Source organism: Indicator indicator, chromosome 2 (assembly GCF_027791375.1).
Source record: "Indicator indicator isolate 239-I01 chromosome 2, UM_Iind_1.1, whole genome shotgun sequence".
Taxonomy (NCBI): domain Eukaryota; kingdom Metazoa; phylum Chordata; class Aves; order Piciformes; family Indicatoridae; genus Indicator; species Indicator indicator.
This window is the reverse complement of record NC_072011.1, coordinates 1,085,612-1,111,109: the sequence shown is the minus strand read 5'-3', so window position 1 is coordinate 1,111,109 and position 25,498 is coordinate 1,085,612. Positions and strand designations below refer to the sequence as shown.

General features: G+C 49.4%; 1 protein-coding gene across 1 annotated transcript in view; it reads right to left on the bottom strand.

The window, feature by feature from the left end:
* The window catches only part of CD109 (CD109 molecule), a 106,370-nt gene that overhangs the window by 52,219 nt on the left and 28,653 nt on the right, over nucleotides 1-25,498 (bottom strand). The window contains exons 6-19 of the mRNA XM_054398291.1: nucleotides 25,067-25,106; nucleotides 22,080-22,164; nucleotides 17,136-17,232; nucleotides 14,288-14,423; nucleotides 12,847-12,956; nucleotides 11,669-11,908; nucleotides 10,569-10,670; nucleotides 10,412-10,474; nucleotides 9,429-9,605; nucleotides 7,982-8,134; nucleotides 6,651-6,725; nucleotides 6,104-6,164; nucleotides 4,783-4,918; nucleotides 3,496-3,613 (exon numbers count right to left, since the gene is read on the bottom strand). Coding sequence (XP_054254266.1) covers nucleotides 3,496-3,613; nucleotides 4,783-4,918; nucleotides 6,104-6,164; nucleotides 6,651-6,725; nucleotides 7,982-8,134; nucleotides 9,429-9,605; nucleotides 10,412-10,474; nucleotides 10,569-10,670; nucleotides 11,669-11,908; nucleotides 12,847-12,956; nucleotides 14,288-14,423; nucleotides 17,136-17,232; nucleotides 22,080-22,164; nucleotides 25,067-25,106 — 1,593 coding nt within the window. The remainder of the gene's footprint in view (nucleotides 1-3,495; nucleotides 3,614-4,782; nucleotides 4,919-6,103; nucleotides 6,165-6,650; nucleotides 6,726-7,981; nucleotides 8,135-9,428; nucleotides 9,606-10,411; nucleotides 10,475-10,568; nucleotides 10,671-11,668; nucleotides 11,909-12,846; nucleotides 12,957-14,287; nucleotides 14,424-17,135; nucleotides 17,233-22,079; nucleotides 22,165-25,066; nucleotides 25,107-25,498) is intronic.

The following is a 25,498-nucleotide window of genomic DNA, read 5'->3' as shown; positions in this document are numbered from 1 at the left end:
CTCTGCACTGCTCTGTGTTTCATCTCCTTGGCTCTGCTCAGCACTCTGCACTGCTCTGTGTTTCATCTGCTTGGCTATGCTCAGCACTCTGCACTGCTCTGTGTTTCATCTGCTTGGCTCTGCTCAGCACTCTGCACTGCTCTGTGTTTCATCTCCTTGGCTCTGCTCAGCACTCTGCACTGCTCTGTGTTTCATCTCCTTGGCTCTGCTCAGCACTCTGCACTGCTCTGTGTTTCATCTCCTTGGCTCTGCTCAGCACTCTGCACTGCTCTGTGTTTCATCTGCTTGGCTATGCTCAGCACTCTGCACTGCTCTGTGTTTCATCTGCTTGGCTCTGCTCAGCACTCTGCACTGCTCTGTGTTTCATCTCCTTGGCTCTGCTCAGCACTCTGCACTGCTCTGTGTTTCATCTCCTTGGCTCTGCTCAGCACTCTGCACTGCTCTGTGTTTCATCTGCTTGGCTCTGCTCAGCACTCTGCACTGCTCTGTGTTTCATCTGCTTGGCTCTGCTCAGCACTCTGCACTGCTCTGTGTTTCATCTCCTTGGCTCTGCTCAGCACTCTGCACTGCTCTGTGTTTCATCTGCTTGGCTCTGCTCAGCACTCTGCACTGCTCTGTGTTTCATCTCCTTGGCTATGCTCAGCACTCTGCACTGCTCTGTGTTTCATCTCCTTGGCTCTGCTCAGCACTCTGCACTGCTCTGTGTTTCATCTGCTTGGCTCTGCTCAGCACTCTGCACTGCTCTGTGTTTCATCTGCTTGGCTATGCTCAGCACTCTGCACTGCTCTGTGTTTCATCTGCTTGGCTCTGCTCAGCACTCTGCACTGCTCTGTGTTTCATCTGCTTGGCTCTGCTCAGCACTCTGCACTGCTCTGTGTTTCATCTGCTTGGCTATGCTCAGCACTCTGCACTGCTCTGTGTTTCATCTCCTTGGCTATGCTCAGCACTCTGCACTGCTCTGTGTTTCATCTGCTTGGCTCTGCTCAGCACTCTGCACTGCTCTGTGTTTCATCTGCTTGGCTATGCTCAGCACTCTGCACTGCTCTGTGTTTCATCTGCTTGGCTTGCTCAGCACTCTGCACTGCTCTGTGTTTCATCTCCTTGGCTATGCTCAGCACTCTGCACTGCTCTGTGTTTCATCTCCTTGGCTCTGCTCAGCACTCTGCACTGCTCTGTGTTTCATCTGCTTGGCTCTGCTCAGCACTCTGCACTGCTCTGTGTTTCATCTGCTTGGCTATGCTCAGCACTCTGCACTGCTCTGTGTTTCATCTGCTTGGCTCTGCTCAGCACTCTGCACTGCTCTGTGTTTCATCTGCTTGGCTCTGCTCAGCACTCTGCACTGCTCTGTGTTTCATCTGCTTGGCTCTGCTCAGCACTCTGCACTGCTCTGTGTTTCATCTGCTTGGCTATGCTCAGCACTCTGCACTGCTCTGTGTTTCATCTCCTTGGCTATGCTCAGCACTCTGCACTGCTCTGTGTTTCATCTGCTTGGCTCTGCTCAGCACTCTGCACTGCTCTGTGTTTCATCTGCTTGGCTCTGCTCAGCACTCTGCACTGCTCTGTGTTTCATCTGCTTGGCTCTGCTCAGCACTCTGCACTGCTCTGTGTTTCATCTGCTTGGCTCTGCTCAGCACTCTGCACTGCTCTGTGTTTCATCTGCTTGGCTCTGCTCAGCACTCTGCACTGCTCTGTGTTTCATCTGCTTGGCTCTGCTCAGCACTCTGCACTGCTCTGTGTTTCATCTCCTTGGCTCTGCTCAGCACTCTGCACTGCTCTGTGTTTCATCTCCTTGGCTCTGCTCAGCACTCTGCACTGCTCTGTGTTTCATCTGCTTGGCTCTGCTCAGCACTCTGCACTGCTCTGTGTTTCATCTCCTTGGCTATGCTCAGCACTCTGCACTGCTCTGTGTTTCATCTGCTTGGCTCTGCTCAGCACTCTGCACTGCTCTGTGTTTCATCTGCTTGGCTATGCTCAGCACTCTGCACTGCTCTGTGTTTCATCTCCTTGGCTATGCTCAGCACTCTGCACTGCTCTGTGTTTCATCTGCTTGGCTCTGCTCAGCACTCTGCACTGCTCTGTGTTTCATCTGCTTGGCTCTGCTCAGCACTCTGCACTGCTCTGTGTTTCATCTCCTTGGCTCTGCTCAGCACTCTGCACTGCTCTGTGTTTCATCTGCTTGGCTCTGCTCAGCACTCTGCACTGCTCTGTGTTTCATCTCCTTGGCTCTGCTCAGCACTCTGCACTGCTCTGTGTTTCATCTCCTTGGCTCTGCTCAGCACTCTGCACTGCTCTGTGTTTCATCTGCTTGGCTATGCTCAGCACTCTGCACTGCTCTGTGTTTCATCTCCTTGGCTATGCTCAGCACTCTGCACTGCTCTGTGTTTCATCTGCTTGGCTATGCTCAGCACTCTGCACTGCTCTGTGTTTCATCTGCTTGGCTCTGCTCAGCACTCTGCACTGCTCTGTGTTTCATCTCCTTGGCTCTGCTCAGCACTCTGCACTGCTCTGTGTTTCATCTGCTTGGCTCTGCTCAGCACTCTGCACTGCTCTGTGTTTCATCTCCTTGGCTCTGCTCAGCACTCTGCACTGCTCTGTGTTTCATCTCCTTGGCTCTGCTCAGCACTCTGCACTGCTCTGTGTTTCATCTCCTTGGCTCTGCTCAGCACTCTGCACTGCTCTGTGTTTCATCTCCTTGGCTCTGCTCAGCACTCTGCACTGCTCTGTGTTTCATCTGCTTGGCTCTGCTCAGCACTCTGCACTGCTCTGTGTTTCATCTCCTTGGCTCTGCTCAGCACTCTGCACTGCTCTGTGTTTCATCTCCTTGGCTCTGCTCAGCACTCTGCACTGCTCTGTGTTTCATCTGCTTGGCTCTGCTCAGCACTCTGCACTGCTCTGTGTTTCATCTGCTTGGCTCTGCTCAGCACTCTGCACTGCTCTGTGTTTCATCTCCTTGGCTATGCTCAGCACTCTGCACTGCTCTGTGTTTCATCTGCTTGGCTCTGCTCAGCACTCTGCACTGCTCTGTGTTTCATCTGCTTGGCTATGCTCAGCACTCTGCACTGCTCTGTGTTTCATCTCCTTGGCTCTGCTCAGCACTCTGCACTGCTCTGTGTTTCATCTCCTTGGCTCTGCTCAGCACTCTGCACTGCTCTGTGTTTCATCTCCTTGGCTATGCTCAGCACTCTGCACTGCTCTGTGTTTCATCTCCTTGGCTCTGCTCAGCACTCTGCACTGCTCTGTGTTTCATCTCCTTGGCTCTGCTCAGCACTCTGCACTGCTCTGTGTTTCATCTCCTTGGCTATGCTCAGCACTGTGCACTGCTCTGTGTTTCATCTGCTTGGCTCTGCTCAGCACTGTGCATTGTACCACTGCAGTATTGTATCTTCTGAATAGATTTTCCATCTAAACTTTATTCCAATCCTTCTGTGTGAAGATGTTTGCTTTTGCTCCAGGGGACATCAAGAGCAGTCTGTCCCACTCTAAACCATGCCATACCTCCACTGGAGCAGTGGTCACTCCAAGGCCTCCTTGTGGAGAGATCACAAAGGCACTGGCTGCCCAGGATGTGATGGTGTCAGGTACAGTGACTTCCAGGGTGGTGTCTGTCCCAGATCTGAGGGCAGAAGGGGAGAGAAGACTTTCAAAGGCATTCACTTACAACCATGAATGTTTCAAATGCATCCAAAATTAAGTTCAAAGCTGCTGATTTTATGTTTGGTTTGGTTTCAATTTTTACTTTTCTTAATCTCTTGGAGATATTTGTGAGGGAATCCAAATGATTGTTTCAATTTTTAATTGTTTTAAATGACATGAACTGAGAACAACTACCCTGAACCACATCACTTGTCAGCAACAGTCACAGATCCTCCAAACCAGACCCAGGTGAGGGTGGAGTCCGCAGCTTGTTGGCTGTCCTTAATGACACAGCTTTTGTCCTTAATGACACAGCTTTTGTCCTTAATGACACAGGGTCAGATTTCACCATCATTTGACAGTTTGAAGTGCAGGCAGGAATAGATTTCCCTTTCTGGGCTAATCACCTCCTTTTCAAGCCCTGAAAGGAAAACGCCTTTCTCCTTATCTATTATCTTCCCATTTGTAAAAGGAGAAGAGTTTCTTTCATCCCCAGGATTTCTAGTTTCCATTATAACTACCAGGCCTTCAGACAGGCACTGTCCTATTTTGTGCAGCTGCACACCACAAAGATGAGCAGAGGGCTGGAGCACCTCCCTGAAAGGCTATGAGAGTTGGGGGTGTTCAGCCTGGGGAAGAGAAGGCTCCAGGGAGACCTCACAGCAGCCTCCCACTACTTCCAGGGGGCCAACAAGAAAGCTAAGAAAGGATTTTTGACAAGGGCTTGGAGTGATAGGATATGAGGGAATGGATTGAAGTTTGAGGAGGGCAGATTGAGACTGGAGATGAGGAAGAAATTCTTTGCAGTGAGGGTGGGGAGACACTGGCACAGGTTGCCCAGGGAGGCTGTGGATGTCCCCTCCCTGGAGGTATTCAAGGCCAGGTTGGAGGAGACCTTGAGCAACCTGGGCTGGTGGGAGGTGTCCCTGCCCACTGAACGATCTCCAAGGTGCCTTTCTCCCCGGAGCATCCTCTGCATCCTTCGGTGTGCCTCTGATCTGACTCCTGGCCTCTAGGTGGTAGCAGAACATAACCAATGCTGCATCTTTAAGCCAAGTCCTTTAGCATCAGCGCAGGATGCTGCTGGCACCGACCCAGAACCACAACGGCCAGGGTGAATCAGTTCCCACCTCCCTCTAACCCCCGCACCGAGTTTTGGTGTCGATCCAAAGCCAAGTCTCTGGGAAATGTGTCCTGACGTAGAGATTGCTGAAATCAGGAGGTCCGTTCTTAGCTATGGGCATATCTTCACCAAAACCATCCTCTATGGGGATCATTCCTCCATCTGCAGCACGGAGAGAAGAGAGGGGAAGGGAAAAAAAAAAACACAACAAAAAAAGCGATTTTCTTACCTACAAACAGGTTTAAGGGGGCGGGGGGGGTTGGAACCAAACCAAAACAACCTAACCAAGCCAATTGATCCAGTTAAGCAAAGTCACATCTCAACAGAGTGTTTGGGGTATAATCTATAGTTTTGTTCCATATGGTAACATTAATCAGTGACATTAGGAGCTTTGTTTATTTATCTATCTATCTATCTCATTTATTTATTTAATTTTGTTTGTTTTCTACCCTGCTTTTGGTTTTCTGAAGAATACAAAATTTCATCACAACCTTACTATCCCTACGTGGTCTCCCCAGAGTGCTAAGGGAGCTGCTTAAATGCCACCACAGGACAAATCACCTCAGCATACATCACCTTGAACTGCAGATAAAGAAACTCCATTCACCCTCAGGCCTCTGAGGGGTAGTGTTGCTCAGGACAGCAGCAAAAAAAAAAAAAAAAAAAAAAAAAAAAAAAGTGGGTTGTTTTTTAATACTAATTATATGTATTTTATTTATCTTGAGTCCTGGTAATGGTTTGCAAGGCTGACTGCAGCCTGGATGTGGCACAGGAAGAGGGGCCCTAAGCCACCACACCCTTCTGCTCTGCTGAGACCTCACCTGCAGTGCTGTGTGCAGCTCTGGGGCCCTCAGCCCCATGCAAGGACATGGAGCTGATGGAGAGGGTCCAGAGGAGGGTCAGGAAAATGCTCAGGGGGTTGGAGCAGCTCTGCTAGGAGGACAGGCTGAGGGAGCTGGGGATGTTCAGCCTGGAGAAGAGAAGGCTGCAGGGACACCTAAGAGCAGCCTGCCAGGACCTGAAGGGCATGCAGCACTAGGACAAGGGGCAGTGGTTTTACACTGGAGCAGGGTAGGTTTAGACTGGACAGTAGGAAGGAGTTCTTTAACATGAGGGTGGTGGAACACTGGCACAGGTTGCCCAGGGAGGTGGTGGAGACCCCAGCCCTGGAGACACTCCAGGTCAGGCTTGATGGGGCTCTGAGCAACCTGATCTAGTGGAGGATGTCCCTGCTTGCTGCAGGGGGGTTGGACTGGGTGACCTTCAAAGGTCCCTTCTACCTCCATCCTATGATTCTTTTCCCCACTCAGTAAATTAGATTTGGCTACATTGATTATTATTACTTACAAAGAAAATGTTCCTTATCCTCCTCAAGAATTGCATCAGTTGATACCCAAAGGTTGCATTTCTGGATAAAATTTATACAGCATATCTCAATCCAGGGACATTCAGGACATCAAGAGTGCTTATCTATTTGCTTTGCTTGCTCTTTTAAAAAGAAACTTAATTAATCACAATAAAGCAATCACAGAACTTAAGGTAGAGTAATGCACAGAAACCAACAAACACTGAGATCAGCTGCATCTGAATATTGCCTTAAGGACTGAAAGCTGCCCAAAGGGAAGACAGGAGCAAGCAGGAAGCAATCTGCATTCAGGAAAGCACAAACAAATTCTTTTGCACTCAGAGCATTTATATATTGATAAAATTCACAGTTCAAAGCCCACAGAAGCCATCAGAACATTGCATTGTCTACAGCCCCAAACAAGAACCACAAACAAGAACCACAGCATTTCTCCTTCTAGCAAGTGACGTGCAAATCACTAGAAGCAGTAAAAAAAAACCCAAACCTAGCTTGGAATTTAAAATGTTAAAAAAAAAAATAAACATTTACCTGAAAGACACCAAAAAACCCTCTGACCAGGGGGAAGTACTGCATTGTGCTGTACAAATCCAGCTCATGGGAGACCTGAGACAGGAAAAACAAAAATGAGCCAAAGACTGAAGGCAAAATAGATCTTTCAGAAGCTTCACTGGTCACAGGCTCACAGGGTATCAGGGGTTGGAAGGGACCTCTAGAGAGCTTCCAGTCCAACTCCCTGCCAGAGCAGGAGCAGAGAATCCAGCACAGGTCACACAGGAACACATCCAGACAGGGCTGCAAAGGCTCCACACAAGGAGACTCCACAACCTCTCTGGGCAGCCTGCTCCAGGGCTCTGTCACCCTCTCAGTCAAGAAGTTCCTCCTCCTGTTGAGCTGGAACCTCCTGTGCTGCAGTTTCCATCCATTGCCCCTTGGCCTATCCCAGGCTGCAACTGAGCAGAGCCTGTCCCTGTCCCTCCCTCCTGACCCCCAGCCCTCAGCTATTGATAGGCATTGATCAGATCCCTCTCAGCCTTCTCCTCTCCAGACTAAGCACCCCCAGGGCTCTCAGCCTCTCCTCCCCAGGCAGTGCTCCAGTCCCTTCATCATCCTTGGAGTCCTCACTCACACACAGTGCTCCAGGTGAGGCCTCCCCAGAGCAGAGGACTGCTGCAGCATCAGCTCCCTCAACCTGCTGGCCACACTTCCTTTGATACAGCCCAGGACACAGCTGGCTTCTGGGCTGTGAGTGCACATTGCTAGGTCATGTCCAGCTTATCATCAACCAATACCCTCAGGTCCTTCTCCACAGGGCTGTTCTCAGTCCCTTCATTCCCCAGCCTGTTTTGATCACACAGTCACAGAATGCCAGGGGCTGGAAGGGAGCTCCAGAGCTCATCCAGTCCAACCTCCCTGCCAGAGCAGGGGCACCTACAGCAGCTCACACAGGAACACAGACAGCTGGGCTTGGAATATCTCCAGAGAGGGAGACTCCACAACCCCCCTGGGCAGCCTCCAACAGGCTTCTGTCACCCTCACAGAGATAAAACTCTTCCTCCTGTTTCCATGGAACCTCCTATGGCTCAGCTTCCACCACTGCCCTGATACCACGGATTGCCCTGACCCTGGTGCAGGACCTTGCTCTTGGCGTTGTTAAACCTCATGAGGTTCACATGGTCCCAGCTCTCAAGCTTATGCAGGTCCCTCCAGATGGGTTCCTGTCCTTCGGGAGTGTCAGTTTGCAGAAGCAACAAATATTTGCATAATTAGGAGTAAAGCATTACTCATTCAGCACATCAACATTTCCACATTCACCTTCCATACACCCAGCCATGAACACATTTTTGCCCCCAGGTACTCACAGTATCCTCTGTTATGTCACTGCTTTCTCCTAGGAGCTTTGTGCTCTTATCCACAACTGCCAGCCCAATCACTGATCCTGGTTCTGTCGTGCTGATTTTAAGGGAGACTTTGTCAGATGGCTTGACCTTGTCTTTGCTCCAAGAGATTTTAATCTAGAGGGAAAAAAATAAAAAACCAAAGCAAAGTAAACCCCAGCAGTAGTTTAAATTCTACAGTGAGATTTACAGCTACTATTAACTCTGAGGAAAGATTTTCTTAGCTTCATTCCCTGCAAACAAGACTCTGGATTAGCTTTTCCTGGGAGCCTTGGGACAATACCAGGGCACTCATTTTCCTCTCTTGCTTTCCTACCTCACCAGTTCCCCAGACAATGCACAAGGTCTAGTCTATTACTGTTCTGCTCTTTTTCCCCTCATCAGAACACCACTACTGCAAAGTCTGGAGGTGGAATTCAGCTCCACACTTCAGCTATGTTTATTTAGCTGCCCATGTTTCAGTTCAGGGGTAAAGCTCCCATCACATCCAGAGTCAAAGGAAATAATGGAGACTATCACAGGCTCACAGGATGTCAGGGGTTGGAAGGGACCTCTGGAGAGCTTCCAGTCCAACACCCCTGCCAGAGCACAGGTCACACAGGAACACATCCAGACAGGGCTGCAAAGGCTCCACACAAGGAGACTCCACAACCTCTCTGGGCAGCCTGCTCCAGGGCTCTGGCACCCTCCCACTCAAGAAGTTCCTCCTCCTGTTGAGGTGGAACCTCCTGTGCTGCAGTTTCCATCCATTGCCCCTTGGCCTATCCCAGGGCACAACTGAGCAGAGCCTGTCCCTGTCCCCTCCCTCCTGAACCCCAGCCCTCAGCTATTGATAGACATTGATCAGATCCCTCTCAGCCTTCTCCTCTCCAGACTAAGCACCCCCAGGGCTCTCAGCCTCTCCTCCCCAGGCAGTGCTCCAGTCCCTTCAGCATCCTTGGAGCCCTCCCTTGGATTCTCTCCAGCAGATCCCTGTCCCTCCTGGGGATATCATTGGTGATAACACTTTCAGTTTCTCCCTGCCCAGCTCTCAGCCTGTCTCAGTCTGGCTGACTGGCAGCACAACCCTCCTGTGGCACCACTCCACAGCAGTTTGGTGCCATCAGCAATCTTGCTGACAGTGCTCTCTGTGCCCTCATCCAGGTCATTGATGAATAGATTGAACAGCTCTGGTGCCAGTGCTGACCCCTGAGGGACTCCATTAGACTCTGGCCTCCAATTGGACTCCATCCCATTGACCACAACTCTCTGACTTTGTCCCTTCAACCAATTCACAAGCCAAGGATTTACACAAACCTCAAATCAGATCCTCAATGAGGATTTTTTTTTTTTTACATTGACAATTTTGTGCTGTTTACAGTGCAGGAAACAGACATGAGCATGGTCTCAGACTGAAGTGCAGTGGAGTTACCTTGTCATCCAAAACTGGCTGAATGGGGAGGGAGAGAACATCATTTACAACCACCCCAAGTTCATCAACATAGAATACAAGGATGCATGCCAAAGGAGCCCAGGAATTTTCTGCTGTTAGAGTGAAGGTCTTTGCAGACTTTGTGCCAAAATCCATAATCTCCTCCTTAGACAACACCTAAAGGGAAAAAAAAAATGCAAGAGTCAATCTGTTGCCGTCTCAATTTATCACCAGCTCTGCAGCTCCTTCTCCCAATAGCTGTTAAAAGGAGACACACTGAACTGTGATTTTGTGTTATCTCTGTTTTTTATTACTTAAAAAGGACTATCCTGATGGAAAGGAATTTGTTTGGCCACCTCCTTCACAAGGCACCATTGAAAAGGCTGAATTGCTCCAATGTTCAGTAACATTCCACTCAAGTTGGATGGTCCTCAGGTGGAAAAATCAATGAACTAGGCTCTGGGGAGGCCACACCTGGAGTGTTGTGTCCAGTTTGGGGCACCTGAATGCAAGAGAGATGTGGAGGTGCTGGAGCCAGGGCAGAGGAGGGCAAGGAAGCTGGGAAGGGCCTGCAGAAGAAATGTGCTGGAGAGAGACTGAAGGAGCTGGGGCTGGTTAGTGTGAAAGAGAGGAGGCTGAGGGGAGACCTCCTGGCTGTCTGCAGCTCCCTGCAAGGAGGTTGTGGAGAGGTTGGTGCTGGTCTCTTCTGCCAGGTGATTAGTGAGAGAAGAAGAGGGAAGAGCCTCAAGCTGCCCCTGGGGAGGTTTAGAGTGGCCCTTAGGCAGCAGAGTGGTCAGGGCTTGGAATGTGCTGGGCAGGGAGGTGGTGGAGTGCCCAAGGCTGGCTGTGTTTGAAGGTGGTTTGGCTGTGGTGCTTGGGGCTGTGGCTTAGGGGTGCCCCTTGGAGAGTAGGGTTCATGGTTGGGTTGGGGCTCCTGAGGGGCTTCTCCAGCCTGAATGTTGCTGGGATTCTGTGACACTTACCAGATAGTGGAACTGTCTCACTGGCTTATTGCTTGCAATGCTCAGCTCAAAAGGCTTCCCAGCCTAGGAAAAGCATAAGATAGATATGGATGAGGATGGAAGCCTGCTGGAGAACTGGAACTGTTCTTATCTTGGCAAGTTTTGTCTCAGGCTGTACCTTTATGTCCTGGCTCTTGGTGTCGACCTGGAGGTAGGTCTGGCTGGGGGAATTGAAGATATCATAAACACCAATGTCAGTCCTGCTGCTGAGGAACTCTGCCTGTGGGGCAAGGCAAAGCAAAGCTCTGACAAACCAGCCATGGTTGTCTGATGAGCACACATCACAGCACCACAGTGCATTAGAGGCTGGAAGGGACCTCCAGAGATCCTCCAGTCCAACCCCCCTGCCAGAGCAGCACCACCCAGGGCAGGCCACACAGCAATGCATCCAGGTGGGGTTGGAAAGGCTCCAGAGAAGGAGACTCCACAACCTCTCTGGGCAGCCTGCTCCAGGGCTCCCTCAGCCTCACTTCAAAGAAGTTTCTCCTTCTGTTGAGTTGAAACCTTCTCTGTTCCAGTTTGTCTCCATTGCTTCTTGTCCTCCCTAGCCCTGCTGGCCACACTTTGCTTGCTGCACCCCAGGACCCCATTGGCTCTCTTGGCCACCAGGGCACATTGCTGTCCCATGCAGAACTTGCTGCCCACCAGCACTCCAAGCTCTTTCTCTGTGGAGCTGCTCTCCAGCAGGGCAGCCTCTAACCTGTCCTGGTGCCTGCTGTTATTCCTCCCCAGATGCAGGACCCTGCACTTGTCCTTCTTGAACTCCATGAGGCTGCCCAGCTCTGGCTGGATGCCAGCACAGCCTGAGGGGTGCCAGCTACCCCACCCCAGTTCTGTATCATCAGAGGAGTTGCTGAGGGTGCACTCAGTGCCCTCAGCCAGGTTGTTGATAAAGACATCATCAAGACTGCACCCAGTACTGATCCCTGGGGTATGTGGTACACTTTACAAGAGCATGGTGACCTTGATGGCAGCACCAAAAGATGAGCTAAGGATCCCTTCCCTGCTTGCTTGGGGTAGCTGTTTTGGTTTCTCCCCTGCTATCTTGGTGCAGTTATTCATCACAGCCAGGATCCCATCACTTTCTTTCCTGTTCTAAGCTGACTAGGAGGTCAGGAAAAGAATGGTAGGTGAGGTATCAGCTCTTGTGGCTGGCAGGCACAGCCTAGCCCTGATCCCAGCTGCCCCAATTGCTGTGAGGCTGCTCCAAAGCAATACCTGAACCCTCAGGGTTTTTGTGTCAGGCAAGACTGGAAACTCAACATCAATGATTCCGTTCTCTGGGACTGTGTAATTCAGGACATGGACTGTGAGATTTCTCTCCTCTGTTGCCTCATTCTCCAGGTGAGAGATGGCAGGGTCATGGAACAGCAGGTCTGACTGCTGAGCAGTGACTGTCACAAGGTTCTGCCTCTCCTCAGCTGTCAGCTGGTTGCTGTCAGAGCGTGTCACCTTCAGCTGCAAGCAAATAGGAAGCAAAGAGGCATCAGCAGGGTACAGCAAGGGTGCACAGAGCACAACATGGAACAACTGACTTGCACCCACATCATATCAATGAAACAAAGCATCCTCAGATTTCTCACAACATCAGGGACTTCATTTTTAATCCCTTCTGAGCACTGCAGGTTGAGAAGCCAGCCAAGAACAAAATTATTCATAACTCCAGAGAGTCAAAAAAGAGCAAAAGCAGAGCTGAAGGAACCTGCAGAAAGGTGAAGAGCCTGAAGCAGAAAGCTGAGCTACCTTCCAGCTCTCCCAGTTACTCTTCTTGTTGGAAATGCTTGGCCCTCAGGCAAACCATACACAGAATCACAGAATGGGCTGGGCTGGAAGGGACCTCCACAGCTCATCCAGTCCAAGCCCTCTGCACTCAGCAGGGACATCCCCAACTAGAGCAGCTTGCCCACAGCCCTCTCCAGCCTCACCTGCAAGATCTCCAGGGATGGAGCCTCAACCACCTCCCTGGGCAACCTGTGCCAGTGTTCCACCACCCTCCTGCTGCACAACTTCTTCCTCACATCCAATCTCAAGCTGATCTGCTCTCCTTTGAAGCCATTGTCCCTGCTCCTGTCCCTGCAGCCCTTTGCAAACAGTCTCTCTGCAGCCTTCTTGGAGCCCCTTCAGGTCCTGGCAGGCTGCTCTTAGGTGTCCCTGCAGCCTTCTCTTCTCCAGGCTGAACACCCCCAGCTCCCTCAGCCTGTCCTCCTAGCAGAGCTGCTCCAAGCCCCTGAGCATTTTCATGGCCTCTATTTTCCAACATGCATCATGAAGAAGAGGTGATTTGAAAACAGATCTGTAAATTGTACTGAAAATCCAAGGCAATCTCTGACATCCCAGCAGCAATACAGAAGTCCCAGTAGTTTCTGCAGAGATCAGAATAAAACAGAAGAACTTACAGTGGCTATGAAGTTCAGGGAAGGTTTTATAACTCTGGAGTAGTCCATGAACTCAATAAAGTAGTCACTTTGCTTTGGGAATATGATGGTGCTTGAGTTCTGGGAGATTCCTGTTGAATAATTAATTGTATGTGTTTAGCCAGCATGCTCCTGACACATATCCCTTTCACACCCACACTAGTCACTGCTAGGGCTTTGAAAAGAATTCTGTCCCATTTCTCACCACTTTCAATCCTATTGCTGTTCATCCTTACAGCTAGGGATCAGTGGGATGTGTACTGGGGCTGCTTCCCACAAGACTCCATAAGCCAGACCACACAGAGCTCTCCTGTGTCTGAATCACAGCTCACAGGGTGGTAGGGGTTGGAAGGGAGCTCCAGAGCTCCTCCAGTCCAACCCCCTGCCAGAGCAGCAGCACCCAGGGCAGGCCACACAGCAATGCATCCAGGTGGGGTTGGAAAGGCTCCAGAGAAGGAGACTCCACAACCTCTCTGGGCAGCCTGCTCCAGGCCTCCCTCACCCTCACACCAAAGAAGTTTCTCCTCCTCTTGAGCTGAAACCTTCTCTCTTCCACTTTGTCTCCAGTGCTCCTTGGCTTATTGCTGTGCAGCACCCAGCAGAGCTTGGCCCCCTCCACTTGACCCCCAGCCCTCAGCTCTTGAGAGACATTGATCAGATCCCCTCTCAGCCTTCTCTTCTCCACACTAAACAGCCCCAGGGCTCTCAGGCTCTCTTCCCAGGGCAGATGCTCAAGTCCCCTAAGCATCCTCCTGCCTTGCACTCTCTCCAGCAGCTCTCTGTCTCTCTTGACCTGGGGAGCCCCAAACTGGACACAGGATTGCAGCTGTGGTCTCAGCAGGGCAGAGCAGAGGGGGAGCAGAACCTCCCTAGCCCTGCTGGCCACACTTTGCTTGCTGCACCCCAGGACCCCATTGGCTCTCTTGGCCACCAGGGCACATTGCTGTCCCATGCAGAACTTGCTGCCCACCAGCACTCCAAGCTCTTTCTGCATGGAGCTGCTCTCCAGCAGGGCAGCCTCTAACCTGTCCTGGTGCCTGGGGTTATTCCTGCCCAGATGCAGGACCCTGACCTTGTCCTTCCTGATCTCCAAGAGGTTTGCCTGCAGCCAGCTCTCAGCCTGTCCAGCTCTGGTTGGATGCCAGCACAGCCTGAGGGGTGTCTGAAGTGCCATGGCCACAAGTTTCTTGAACCTCTCAGGGACAGTCACTCCACCACTTCCCTGGGCAGAATAGAAATTTTTGCTAATCTCCAACCTAACCCTCCCCTGGCACAATTTCAGGCCATGTCCTGTCCTTCAGTCACCTGAGATACTATGGAATGATGCTTTTCTAGCCCTTCAAGCCTTTCCACATTGTGCCAAACCTTCCCAGCTGCACTCACTCCTTGGGTTTCTCTCAGGAGAAATCACACAGCCACATACCTGTGAGGGACTCTGTGACCACTGCAATGATTTCTATGGGCTCTGTGTATTCACTGTCACCTTGGTGCCACAAGTGATCAGTGTTCAAGTTCTGCAGCATAACCTTGTTGCAGGTTACATTCACAGATCCATTTATCTGCAATGGAGAGAACAGAAAAAAACACCACTGGGGAGCCAGCAGAGCCAAGGACAACTTTTAATCTACAGCAATTCATTTCTGCTTAAGCCCTGTAGCTCTCTCTCCTCAGACAAGCTCTGGAGTGTCAACAACAGGAAATAATGACTGCTTTTGATAAATGTAGTAGAATTCATTGCTTTTTACTCAGCAATGCCTCATGAATGACAGTTCCTTCTTTTTTTCCTCTAATATCTCAAATTAACACAGAGTCACAGACTGTTAGGGGCTGGAAGGGAGCTCCAAAGCTCATCCAGTCCAACCCCCTGCCAGAGCAGGGGCACCTACAGCAGCTCACACAGGAACACAGCCAGCTGGGCTTGGAATATCTCCAGAGAGGGAGACTCCACAACCCCCCTGGGCAGCCTCCAACAGGCTTCTGTCACCCTCACAGGCAAAAAATTCTTCCTCCTGTTTGCATGGAACTTCCTATGGCTCAGCTTCCACCACTGCCCCTTGTGCTGGCATTGGGCATCACCCAGCAGAGCCTGGCTCCAGCCTCTGGGCACTCCCCCTGCACATCTTTAGCACCAGCAAGGAGCTCACCTCTCAGGCTCCTCCTCTCCAAGCTCCAGAGCCCTCAGCTCCCTCAGCCTCTCCTCCTAAGGAAGATCTTCCACTGCCTTCAGCAGCTTTGGGGCTCTCTGTTGGACTCTCTCAAGCAGTTCCCTGAGGTCCTTCTTGAGCTGAGGGGCCCAGAACTGGACACAAGATTCCAGTTCCACAATATTAATCATTTTTGTGGTTTGTATGTGGCCAGAGAAGTGGTGCCTGTGCTTTAGAAAAAAACTCCAATGGGCAGGACCCTGCCAGAGGAAAAGGCTCTACCCTGGGCCACATCAGTGATTTTCTGCAGGCTCAGTGCTGCTGAAGACACTGAAGCCAGCCAACAGAAAAGGACAGGCACAGCAGGCAGCAGAAATTCATCCTCTTTTCAACATAACTCACCAATCAAGAGTTAAAAGTTTGATTTTCACAGCATCCCAGCAACATTCAGGCTGGAGAAGCCCCTCAGGAGCCCCAACCCAACCATTAACCCTACTCTGCAAGGGGCACCCCTAAACCACAGCCCCAAGCACCACAGCCAAACCACCTTCAAACACAGCCAGCCTTGGGCACTCCACCACCTCCCTGCCCAGCACATTCCAAGCCCTGACCACTCTGCTGCCTAAGGGCCACTCTAAACCTCCCCAGGGGCAGCTTGAGGCTCTGCCCTCTTCTTCTCTCACTAATCACCTGGCAGAAGAGACCAGCACCAACCTCTCCACAACCTCCTTGCAGGGAGCTGCAGACAGCCAGGAGGTCTCCCCTCAGCCTCCTCTCTTTCACACTAACCAGCCCCAGCTCCTTCAGTCTCTCTCCATTGGATGTATTCACCATGAGGATATTTTACAAGAGGATGCTGTGACTCTGTCCCCACTTTGAAGCCTTCACATCAATCTGCATTCCCTTCCTTGATGTCCTGCTCCAGGTTACAACTAGCAGAGTAACTCCACTGTAATTATTATGTAATTAGTAGGCAAAATGCTTTGTTTTCTACCATGCTGGACCTCCACCTAGACAATTGCAGTGGTCTGCTCTGGCCTTGCTACACAGGGCTGTGTCTGCAGGGGCACCCATGGGGACAGCCACTGCTCTTAGGCATAGGTCCTCCATCACCTGTGCTGCTAGATTGGATCCTGCAAGGTTATTGTACCTGGGCCAGTTAGCACTCTGCAAAATAACTATCAGGCAGCCAGGCACAGCTCAAGGCACCAGAGCAGCCAAGTATCAATCCCAATGAGCAGTTGGAATGTAGACATTTTGTTCTGGAAAATAAGGAGTTTAAGACTATCCATGCAAATGACTCCACAGAGCATGCCTGCAGAGCCTGGCACTACAAAAGGAGGCAGAGGTTTCACAATCTCACTGTATGCCAGAGGTGGGGAGTGACCTCAAGAGATCATCAGGTCCAATCCCTCTGCCAGAGCGGGATCACCCAGGGCAGGCCACACAGCAATGCATCCAGGTGGGTTTGGAAATGCTCCAGAGAAGGAGACTCCACAACCTCTCTGGGCAGCCTGCTCCAGGGCTCTGTCACCCTCACTGCAAAGAAGTTTCTCCTCATGTTAAGCTGAAATCTTCCATGTTCCAGTTTGAATCCATTGTTCCTTGGCTTATCACTGTGCACCACCCAGCAGAGCTTGGCCCCCTCCTCCTGACACCCACCCCTCACATATTTATAGACATTGATCAGACCCCTCTCAGCCTTCTCTTCTCCACTCTAAACATCCCCAGGGCTCTCAGGCTCTCTTCCCACGGGAGATGCTCAAGTCCCCTAAGCATCCTCCTGCCTCTCCCTTGCACTCTCTCCAGCAGCTCTCTGGCTCTCTTCAACTGGGGAGCCCCAAACTGGACACAGGATTGCAGCTGTGGTCTCAGCAGGGCAGAGCAGAGAGGCAGAAGAACCTCCCTAGCCCTGCTGGACACCTTTCTTGATACACCCCAGGTCCCCATTGGCTCTCTTGGACACAGGGCACATTGCTGTCCCATGCAGAACTTGCTGCCCACCAGCACTCCAAGGTCTTTCTCTGTGGAGCTGCTCTCCAGCAGGGCAGCCTCTAACCTGTCCTGGTGCCTGCAGGCTGTAGGTTTGAAGTCTACAAGCCTACAAACTGCTAAAAGAAGACTCACCTGCAGCGTTGTGGTTATGTTTCTCTTGTTTGTCCAGTAAGAGAGAGAGAGGCAAGTGACTGTCACAGTCCCCTTTACTAGCTTTCCATACATGTACCTGAAACACATCAAAGTCAAACACAGAGCCACTTCCAGGGCTTGGGCTGCACAGTAGCTCTCATGACAAAAAATTCTATACTAAAATATTTCTCTATGGCTACAACACATTTGGACTGCAATTGATCAGCACTAAAGGCAAAAGCCCAAAACAGAATCACAGAGTCACAGAAACATTCAGGCTGGAGAAGCCCCTCAGGATCCCCAACCCAACCATTAACCCTACTCTACAAGGGGCACCCCTAAACCACAGCCCCAAGCACCACAGCCAAACCACCTTCAAACACAGCCAGCCTTGGGCACTCCACCACCTCCCTGCCCAGCACATTCCAAGCCCTGACCACTCTGCTGCCTAAGGGACAGCTCCAGTGGCAGCTTGAGGCTCTTCCCTCTTCTTCTGTCACTAATCCTCCCCAGGGGCAGCTTGAGGCTCTGCCCTCTTCTTCTCTCACTAATCACCTGGCAGAAGAGACCAGCACCAACCTCTCCACAACCTCCTTGCAGGGAGCTGCAGACAGCCAGGAGGTCTCCCCTCAGCCTCCTCTCTTTCACACTAACCAGCCCCAGCTCCTTCAGTCTCTCTCCAGCACATTTCTTCTTCAGGCCCTTCCCAGCTTCCTTGCCCTCCTCAGCCCTGGCTCCAGCACTGAGGTGAGAATCACAGAATGATTGGAGTTGGAATGCACCTTAGAGATCATCCAGTTCCAACCCCCTGCCATGGGCAGGGACACCTTACACCAGCCCAGATTGCTCAAGGCTTCATCCAACCTGGATTTGAACATCTCCATGGAGAGGGCATCCACTACCCATTCCAGTGTCTCACCACTCTCACTGGAAGGAATTTCTTTCTAATCTCCAGTCTCAATCTGCCTTCCTCATGTTTCAATCCATTCCCTCTCATCCTATCACTACAAGCCCTTGTCCAAAGTCTCTCCCCAGCTTTCCTACAGACTCTCTTCAGGCATTTCAGACACAGTGCCTCTCTTTCCTACACACAAGCTCTATTACTATTATTCTGCGCTGTACAATGTAGAAAAATTAACTGTATTAAGCTAAACTGGAAACAACTCAGTAAATATGGCACCAATGTAAGCACCATAACTAATGTGCACTGCTGTTAAAATGGGATGGGGGCAGTTCCCTGAGGTCCTTCTTGAGCTGAGGGGCCCAGAACTGGACACAATATTCCAGCTGTGGCCTCAGCAGGGCAGAGTAGAGGGGGAGGAGAACTTCTCTTGACCTCCTAACCACAGCCCTTCTAATCCCCTCAGGATGCCATTGGCCTTCTTGGCCACCAGAGCACATTGCTGGCTCATGGGCAACCTCCCACCCACCAGGACCCCCAGGGCCTTTTCCCCTTCCCTGCTCTCCAGTAGCTCAGTCCCCAACCTCTCCTGCTCCATGAGGTTGTTCTTTCCCAGGTGCAAGTCTCTCCCCTTGCCCTTGTTGAATTCCATTCCATTTCTCCCCGAATCTCAGTCCGTTTCTCCCTGCCAATGCATGAGAGATCTCATGAAATTTGTTCTCAAATGATTTAGTAGTCCCAGCTTAAATAAATCCTGGTATTATTATATGGGAATCTTAATTTGCAGCTGTGGCAGCTCTGAAAGCTCTCACCTACTCACTTCCTCAAATGCCATTAGCAACTTGTAGGAAGTGAACAGTAGTAACATTAGAATTGTGCAGCAATGTTGCCAAGTCACGCAGAAGAGAAACCATGACATTACCAGATTCAGACAGAGAAAGGGGAGGAGAAAACCCAGAGCCATTGTAGTCCATCAGGAGCAATACTCCCAGATGCTGTCTACCAGGAGGGTGGTGGAACACTGGCACAGGTTGCCCAGGGAGGTGGTTGAGGCTCCATCCCTGGAGATCTTGCAGGTGAGGCTGGAGAGGGCTGTGGGCAACCTGATCCAGTTGGGGATGTCCCTGCTGAGTGCAGAGGGGTGGGACTGGATGAGCTTTGGAGGTGCCTTCCAACCCAGAGCATTCTATGATTCCATGATTCTGTGATAACTATGCTTCAAATCACTACAGATTTGATTGGCAGCCACTTAAGGAATAACAAAAGCTGGGAAGCAGAGGGAAAGAATAATCAAATGGCGTAGTTACAGGAAGAACTCTGACAGCCTTTCCAAGCAGACCTAATTACAGTAATAAGCTGCAATTAACCTTGAAAAATATTACTGCCATTACTGCCATTAGCATCTCCATGCTGCTCTTAATCTAATAATACTCCAGAACTGAGAAAGGAAAAGGGGTTTATGACATCTGCAAGTGTAAGGGATGTAGAAACTCTTTGTACCCAGAGGCATTATGCCAAAAAAAAAACTAGTCCCCAGGCATGAAGTCATTCCCTACAAATAACTGTGATGTATCAGCAGAGCTTTGGCACTGCTGGGATCCAATCTCAGGCATGTTGTGAATATTTTACTACAGGCAGCATACTGGTGTCTGAGTCTGGATTCACTGCAGCAGCCAGGTAGGCTTCCAAACACCTCCAGAGCATCCCTCACAGAATCACAGACAGGTAGGCTTCCAAACACCTCCAGAGCATCCCTCATAGAATCACAGACAGGTAGGCTTCCAAACACCTCCAGAGCATCCCTCACAGAATCACAGACAGGTAGGCTTCCAAACACCTCCAGAGCATCCCTCATAGAATCACAGACAGGTAGGCTTCCAAACACCTCCAGAGCATCCCTCACAGAATCACAGACAGGTAGGCTTCCAAACACCTCCAGAGCATCCCTCATAGAATCACAGACAGGTAGGCTTCCAAACACCTCCAGAGCATCCCTCACAGAATCACAGACAGGTAGGCTTCCAAACACCTCCAGAGCATCCCTCACAGAATCACAGACAGGAAGGCTTCCAAACACCCCAAGAGCATCCCTCACAGAATCACAGACAGGTAGGCTTCCAAACACCCCAAGAGCATCCCTCATAGAATCACAGACAGGTAGGCTTCCAAACACTTCCAGAGCATCCCTCATAGAATCACAGACAGGTAGGCTTCCAAACACCCCAAGAGCATCCCTCATAGAATCACAGACAGGTAGGCTTCCAAACACCTCCAGAGCATCCCTCACAGAATCACAGACAGGTAGGCTTCCAAACACCTCCAGAGCATCCCTCATAGAATCACAGAATCCTTTGGGTTGGAAAAAGTCCTCTAAGCTCATTGAGTCCAATGCTCAACCTCAGACCATGGTGGCGATTAAACCATGAATAAGGGAGTCAAGTACCCTGTGGATGACCAGAAACTACTTGGGGAACCAAGTTCCCATGGGCATATAATGGATTGCAAGTGAAAGAGGATGGGGAAGGGAGGGAATAAGGACAGGTTTATTCTTTTTAACACTTCCCCTTTTAATAGCAGGTTCATTACCTCAATCCCTCTTCTCAACAGTGGAAATGCTGCATTTAAATAGTTTGTTAAACAACCCTTTCTATACTTCACTTCTACATCAAGTGCTTGTTTAGAAGGGATGTCTTTTGCAGCATTAAATCACCCATAAAAGCCTTTTTATTTTTAACCCAGGTCTTCTTGATCAGATTCTGACTCTCAGCTTTCCCAAAATGAAATGAAATTTCTATCTGATAATCCATGCTTGAGAATATTTTTGTCCATTTGTTAGAGATGGGAAATTAAAAAAAAAAAAATTCTACAGTAGCCTACAGTGAAGTCTCCTCTGAACTTCTCCAATTTTTAGTTCCTCTATTTGGATAAGCAGGAGAAGCCATACTCCAAACCCACAATGTGGATAAACTGGATTGAGAAGGATGTGCCTAGAAGTTTATATAATTTTCCAAGTAGTCTAATAAAACAGAGTCAATCTACACACCTGGATGTGATGAGTTTCAGAGCACCATAAAAGAGTCATAAGAATCCCTAAAATCCCTCAAAATATACATTATAAGCCCAAAAATCCCTCACAATATATGTTATAGCTCCAAAAATCCCCCAAAATATACATTAGAACCCCAAAAATCTCTCAAAATATACATTATAAATTCAAAAATCCCCCAAAATATACATTATAAACCCCTAACATGCCCTAAAATATACATTATAAACCCAAAAATCCCTGAAAATATACATTATAAATTCAAAAATCCCTGAAAAATATGCATTATAAATTCAAAATCTCCCAAAATATACACTATACACCCAAAAATCCCTGAAAATATACATTATAAATTCAAAAATCCCTGAAAAATATGCATTATAAATTCAAAATCTCCCAAAATATACATTATAAACCCAAAAATCCCTGAAAATATACATTATAAATTCAAGAATCCCTGAAAATATACATTACAAATTCAAAACATGCCCCAAAATATACATTATAAACCCCAAAATTCCCCAAAATATATAATATAAACCAAAAAAACTTCTCAAAATATACATTATAACCCAAAAAATCCCTCAAAATATATATTATAACTCAAAAAAATCCCTCATAATATACATTATAAATTAGAAAATCCCTCAAAATATACATTATAACCCCCCAAATCCCTCAGAATATACATTATAACCCCCCAAAATCCCCCAAAATACATTATATATGCAAAAATCCCCCAAATATACATTATAAACCCAAAACATGCCCCAAAATATACACTATAAACCCAAAAATCCCCCAAAATATATATTATAAACCAAAAAACCTCTCAAAATATACATTATAACCCTAAAATCCTTCAAAATATATATTATAACCCCCAAAAGCCCTCAGAATATACATTATAACCCCCCAAATCCCTCAAAATGTACATTATAAGCCCAAAACCTCCCCCAAAATATCCATTGTAACCCTCCAAAAACGATTTCCTTACTTGGCAGTGACGACCCCAGTGACCTCCTCCTCTCTCAGGGAGTAGTACATTGGTGTTGTTATTGTAACATCAAATTTTGGTAAAACTAAAGAAATGGGGGGGAAATGATAATAAATCATTACATGAATAAATAAATACATCAATAATAAAGCATTGCATTCACACAAGCAAAAAACACCTCCCTTATCACGTAAGGGAATGTGATAAAGACTCCCAGTTTCCTAAGGAATACAAGGCAAGGTCACAGCCCACAGGAGCCATGCTTTAGTCAGTCATGAGGTGCTGGGTGATACGTTGGACTTGATGATCTCTGAGATCTTTTGGAACCTTGTTGATTCTATGATTCTAGGTCAGGGGTTGGAAGGGACCTCTGGAGAGCTTCCAGGCCAAGCCCCCTGCCAGAGCAGGAGCAGAGAATCCAGCACAGGTCACACAGGAACACATCCAGACAGGGCTGCAAAGGCTCCAGACAAGGAGACTCCACAACCTCTCTGGGCAGCCTGCTCCAGGGCTCTGTCACCCTCCCAGTCAAGAAGTTCCTCCTCCTGTTGAGGTGGAACCTCCTGTGCTGCAGTTTCCATCCATTGCCCCTTGGCCTATCCCAGGCTGCAACTGAGCAGAGCCTGTCCCTGTCCCTTCCTTCCTGGCCCTCAGATATTGATAGACATTGATCAGATATATAGAAATGTTTCAGCTGGAAAGGACCTCAAAGATCATAGAGTCCAACCATCAGCCTAAGACCACCCTGGCCACTGAATCACGTCCCAGATCCTATGCATGCCCCAGTCAAAGCCCTGCTGTTGAGAGAACAACCAGCCGCATACTGGCAGCCTGCACACAACCTTGTAAGACTGAAAGAGAAGCTGTTTCTCTTTCAGCCTTAACAGAATCATCAGCAGGCTTCATGATGAGGCAGCACACAGATTATTATGGGATGAACACATGGCCTGCATCATCCTGTAAGAGCAGGAACAAGAACTGCACCTCAGAGACTGAAGGTTCACAGATTGCATCAGGTTGGAATGAACTCTGAGAGTCCTTCATTCACCCAGTCCAAGCCCTCTGCACTCAGCAGGGACATCCCCAACTAGAGCAGCTTGCCCACAGCCCTCTCCAGCCTCACCTGCAAGATCTCCAGGGATGGAGCCTCAACCACCTCCCTGGGCAACCTGTGCCAGTGTTCCACCACCCTCCTGCTGCACAACTTCTTCCTCACATCCAATCTAAGTTTGCACTTCCCTAGTTTCAAGCCATTATGTTGCTTTAGTTCTTCTGGCTCCTAGTATTTCCCCACCCTCCTATGAAAAACCAAAATCTCCCCTGCTCCAGTTTCAAACCAATGCCTCTCATCCTATCCCCACTGGCCCTTCTGAACAGTCCCTCCCCAGCCCTCCTGGAGGTCCCCTGCAGATAATGAAATGCAGCTATAAAGTCTCCCCAGAGCTGTCTCTTCTCCAGGCTGAACAGCCCCAAATCCTTTCAGCCCATCTTTGTAGGAGAGGTGATCCAGCTCTGATCATCTTTGTGGCCCTCTTCTGGACCTGCTCCAGCAGGTCCATGTCCCTCTTGTGCTGGGGGACCCATAGCTGGACACAGTACTCCAGGTGAGGTCTCACCAGAGCAGAGTAGAGAGGCAGAATCACCTCTCCAGATCTGCTGGCAACAATTCTTCTGGTAAGTATTTTAAATATTTTGGGCTCCCCAGGTCAAGAGAGACAGAGAGCTGCTGCAGAGAGTCCAAGGGAGAGGCAGGAGGATGCTTAGGGGACTTGAGCATCTGCTCTGGGAAGAGAGCCTGAGAGCCCTGGGGCTGTTCAGTGTGGAGAAGAGAAGGCTGAGAGGGATCTGATCAATGTCTCTCAAGAGCTGAGGGCTGGGGGTCAAGTGGAGGGGGCCAAGCTCTGCTGGGTGCTGCACAGCAAGAAGCCAAGGAGCACTGGAGACAAAGTGGAAGAGAGAAGGTTTCATCTCAAGAGGAGGAGAAACTTCTTTGGTGTGAGGGTGAGGGAGGCCTGGAGCAGGCTGCCCAGAGAGGTTGTGGAGTCTCCTTCTCTGGAGCCTTTCCAACCCCACCTGGATGCATTGCTGTGTGGCCTGCCCTGGGTGATGCTGTTCTGGCAGGGGGCTTGGACTGGAGGAGCTCTGCAGGTCCCTTCCAACCTTTGATGCTCTGTGGTTCTCTGATACTGTGACAAGTATTTTAATGATTGCATGACATGCAAACACCACAGCATGAGACCATTTGGCCTACAAGAAAGCAGGGGAGAGACTTTTTAGGAGGGCTTGTTGTAAAGGGAAAAGGGGGAATGGATATAAGCTGTAGGAAGGTAAATTTAGACTGTAGAAAGAAATACTTTCCAGTGAGGGTGGTGAGACATTGGAACAAGTCGCCCAGGGAAGTCAAGGAGGTATTCCAGGCCAGGATGAATGGGGTCTTGAGCAAGCTGGCCCAGCAGGTTAGAATCATAGAATCACAGAACTGTCATGGCTGGAGGGGACCTCAAGGACCATCCAGTTCCAACCCTCCTGCCATGGGCAGGGACACCTCACACCAGAGCAGGTTGCCTCACAGCCACATCCAGCCTGGCTGCAAAAACCTCCAGGGATGAGGCTTCCACCACCTCCCTGGGTAACCTATGCCAGTCTCTCACCACCCTCATGGGGAACAACTTCTTCCTGACATCCAATCTGAATTTACCCATTTCTATTTTTGTCCTTGCCCATGGCAGGGAGGTTGGAACTGGATGATCTTCAAGGCTCCTTCCAACTGAAACCATTCTATGATTCTATGATTGTGACTATCAAAGCTAAAGAGGGCAGCTGCTAAGACAATGCTTTTCCCAGGGCACAGAGTCAGTCTCAGAGAAGCAAGAGATTTGGGAATTAGGAGGATTCAAGAGGTTAGTGCTGGCCAAGGGAAGCAGCTCTATGTGGAGAATCAACCACCAGTTTTGGTCACTAGTAAAATATCTTTATGTAGTACTTACCATATTCCATCACTTTAAATCTTTGATAATGAACTTGACCCTATTGGAAAAAAAACCAAACACACAAAAAATCATATGAGAAAATACAGACAACTGTGGTTAGGTCAGCAAGCTTAAGATAGCTTCTAGGCCAAGTCCCACCCATATTCAAGTTACAAACCAATTTCTGGCATGATCTGATTATAAATCATGGCCTCAACCATTAACAGCTCCTGTTGTAGGCACCAGCAGATCTATGTGCACACCAGAGCAGCACAGCAGTTCATATGCAGCAGACTTGTAGCATGTGGAGCTTCCAATCTGCAGACAGCATCACCAAATACATCTGACTGGAAGAGACCTCAAATATATCTGACTGGAAGAGACCTCCAAGCTCCTCCAGTCCACCCCTCCACCCAGCACTGAAGGGTCACCACCAAACCATGTCCCTAA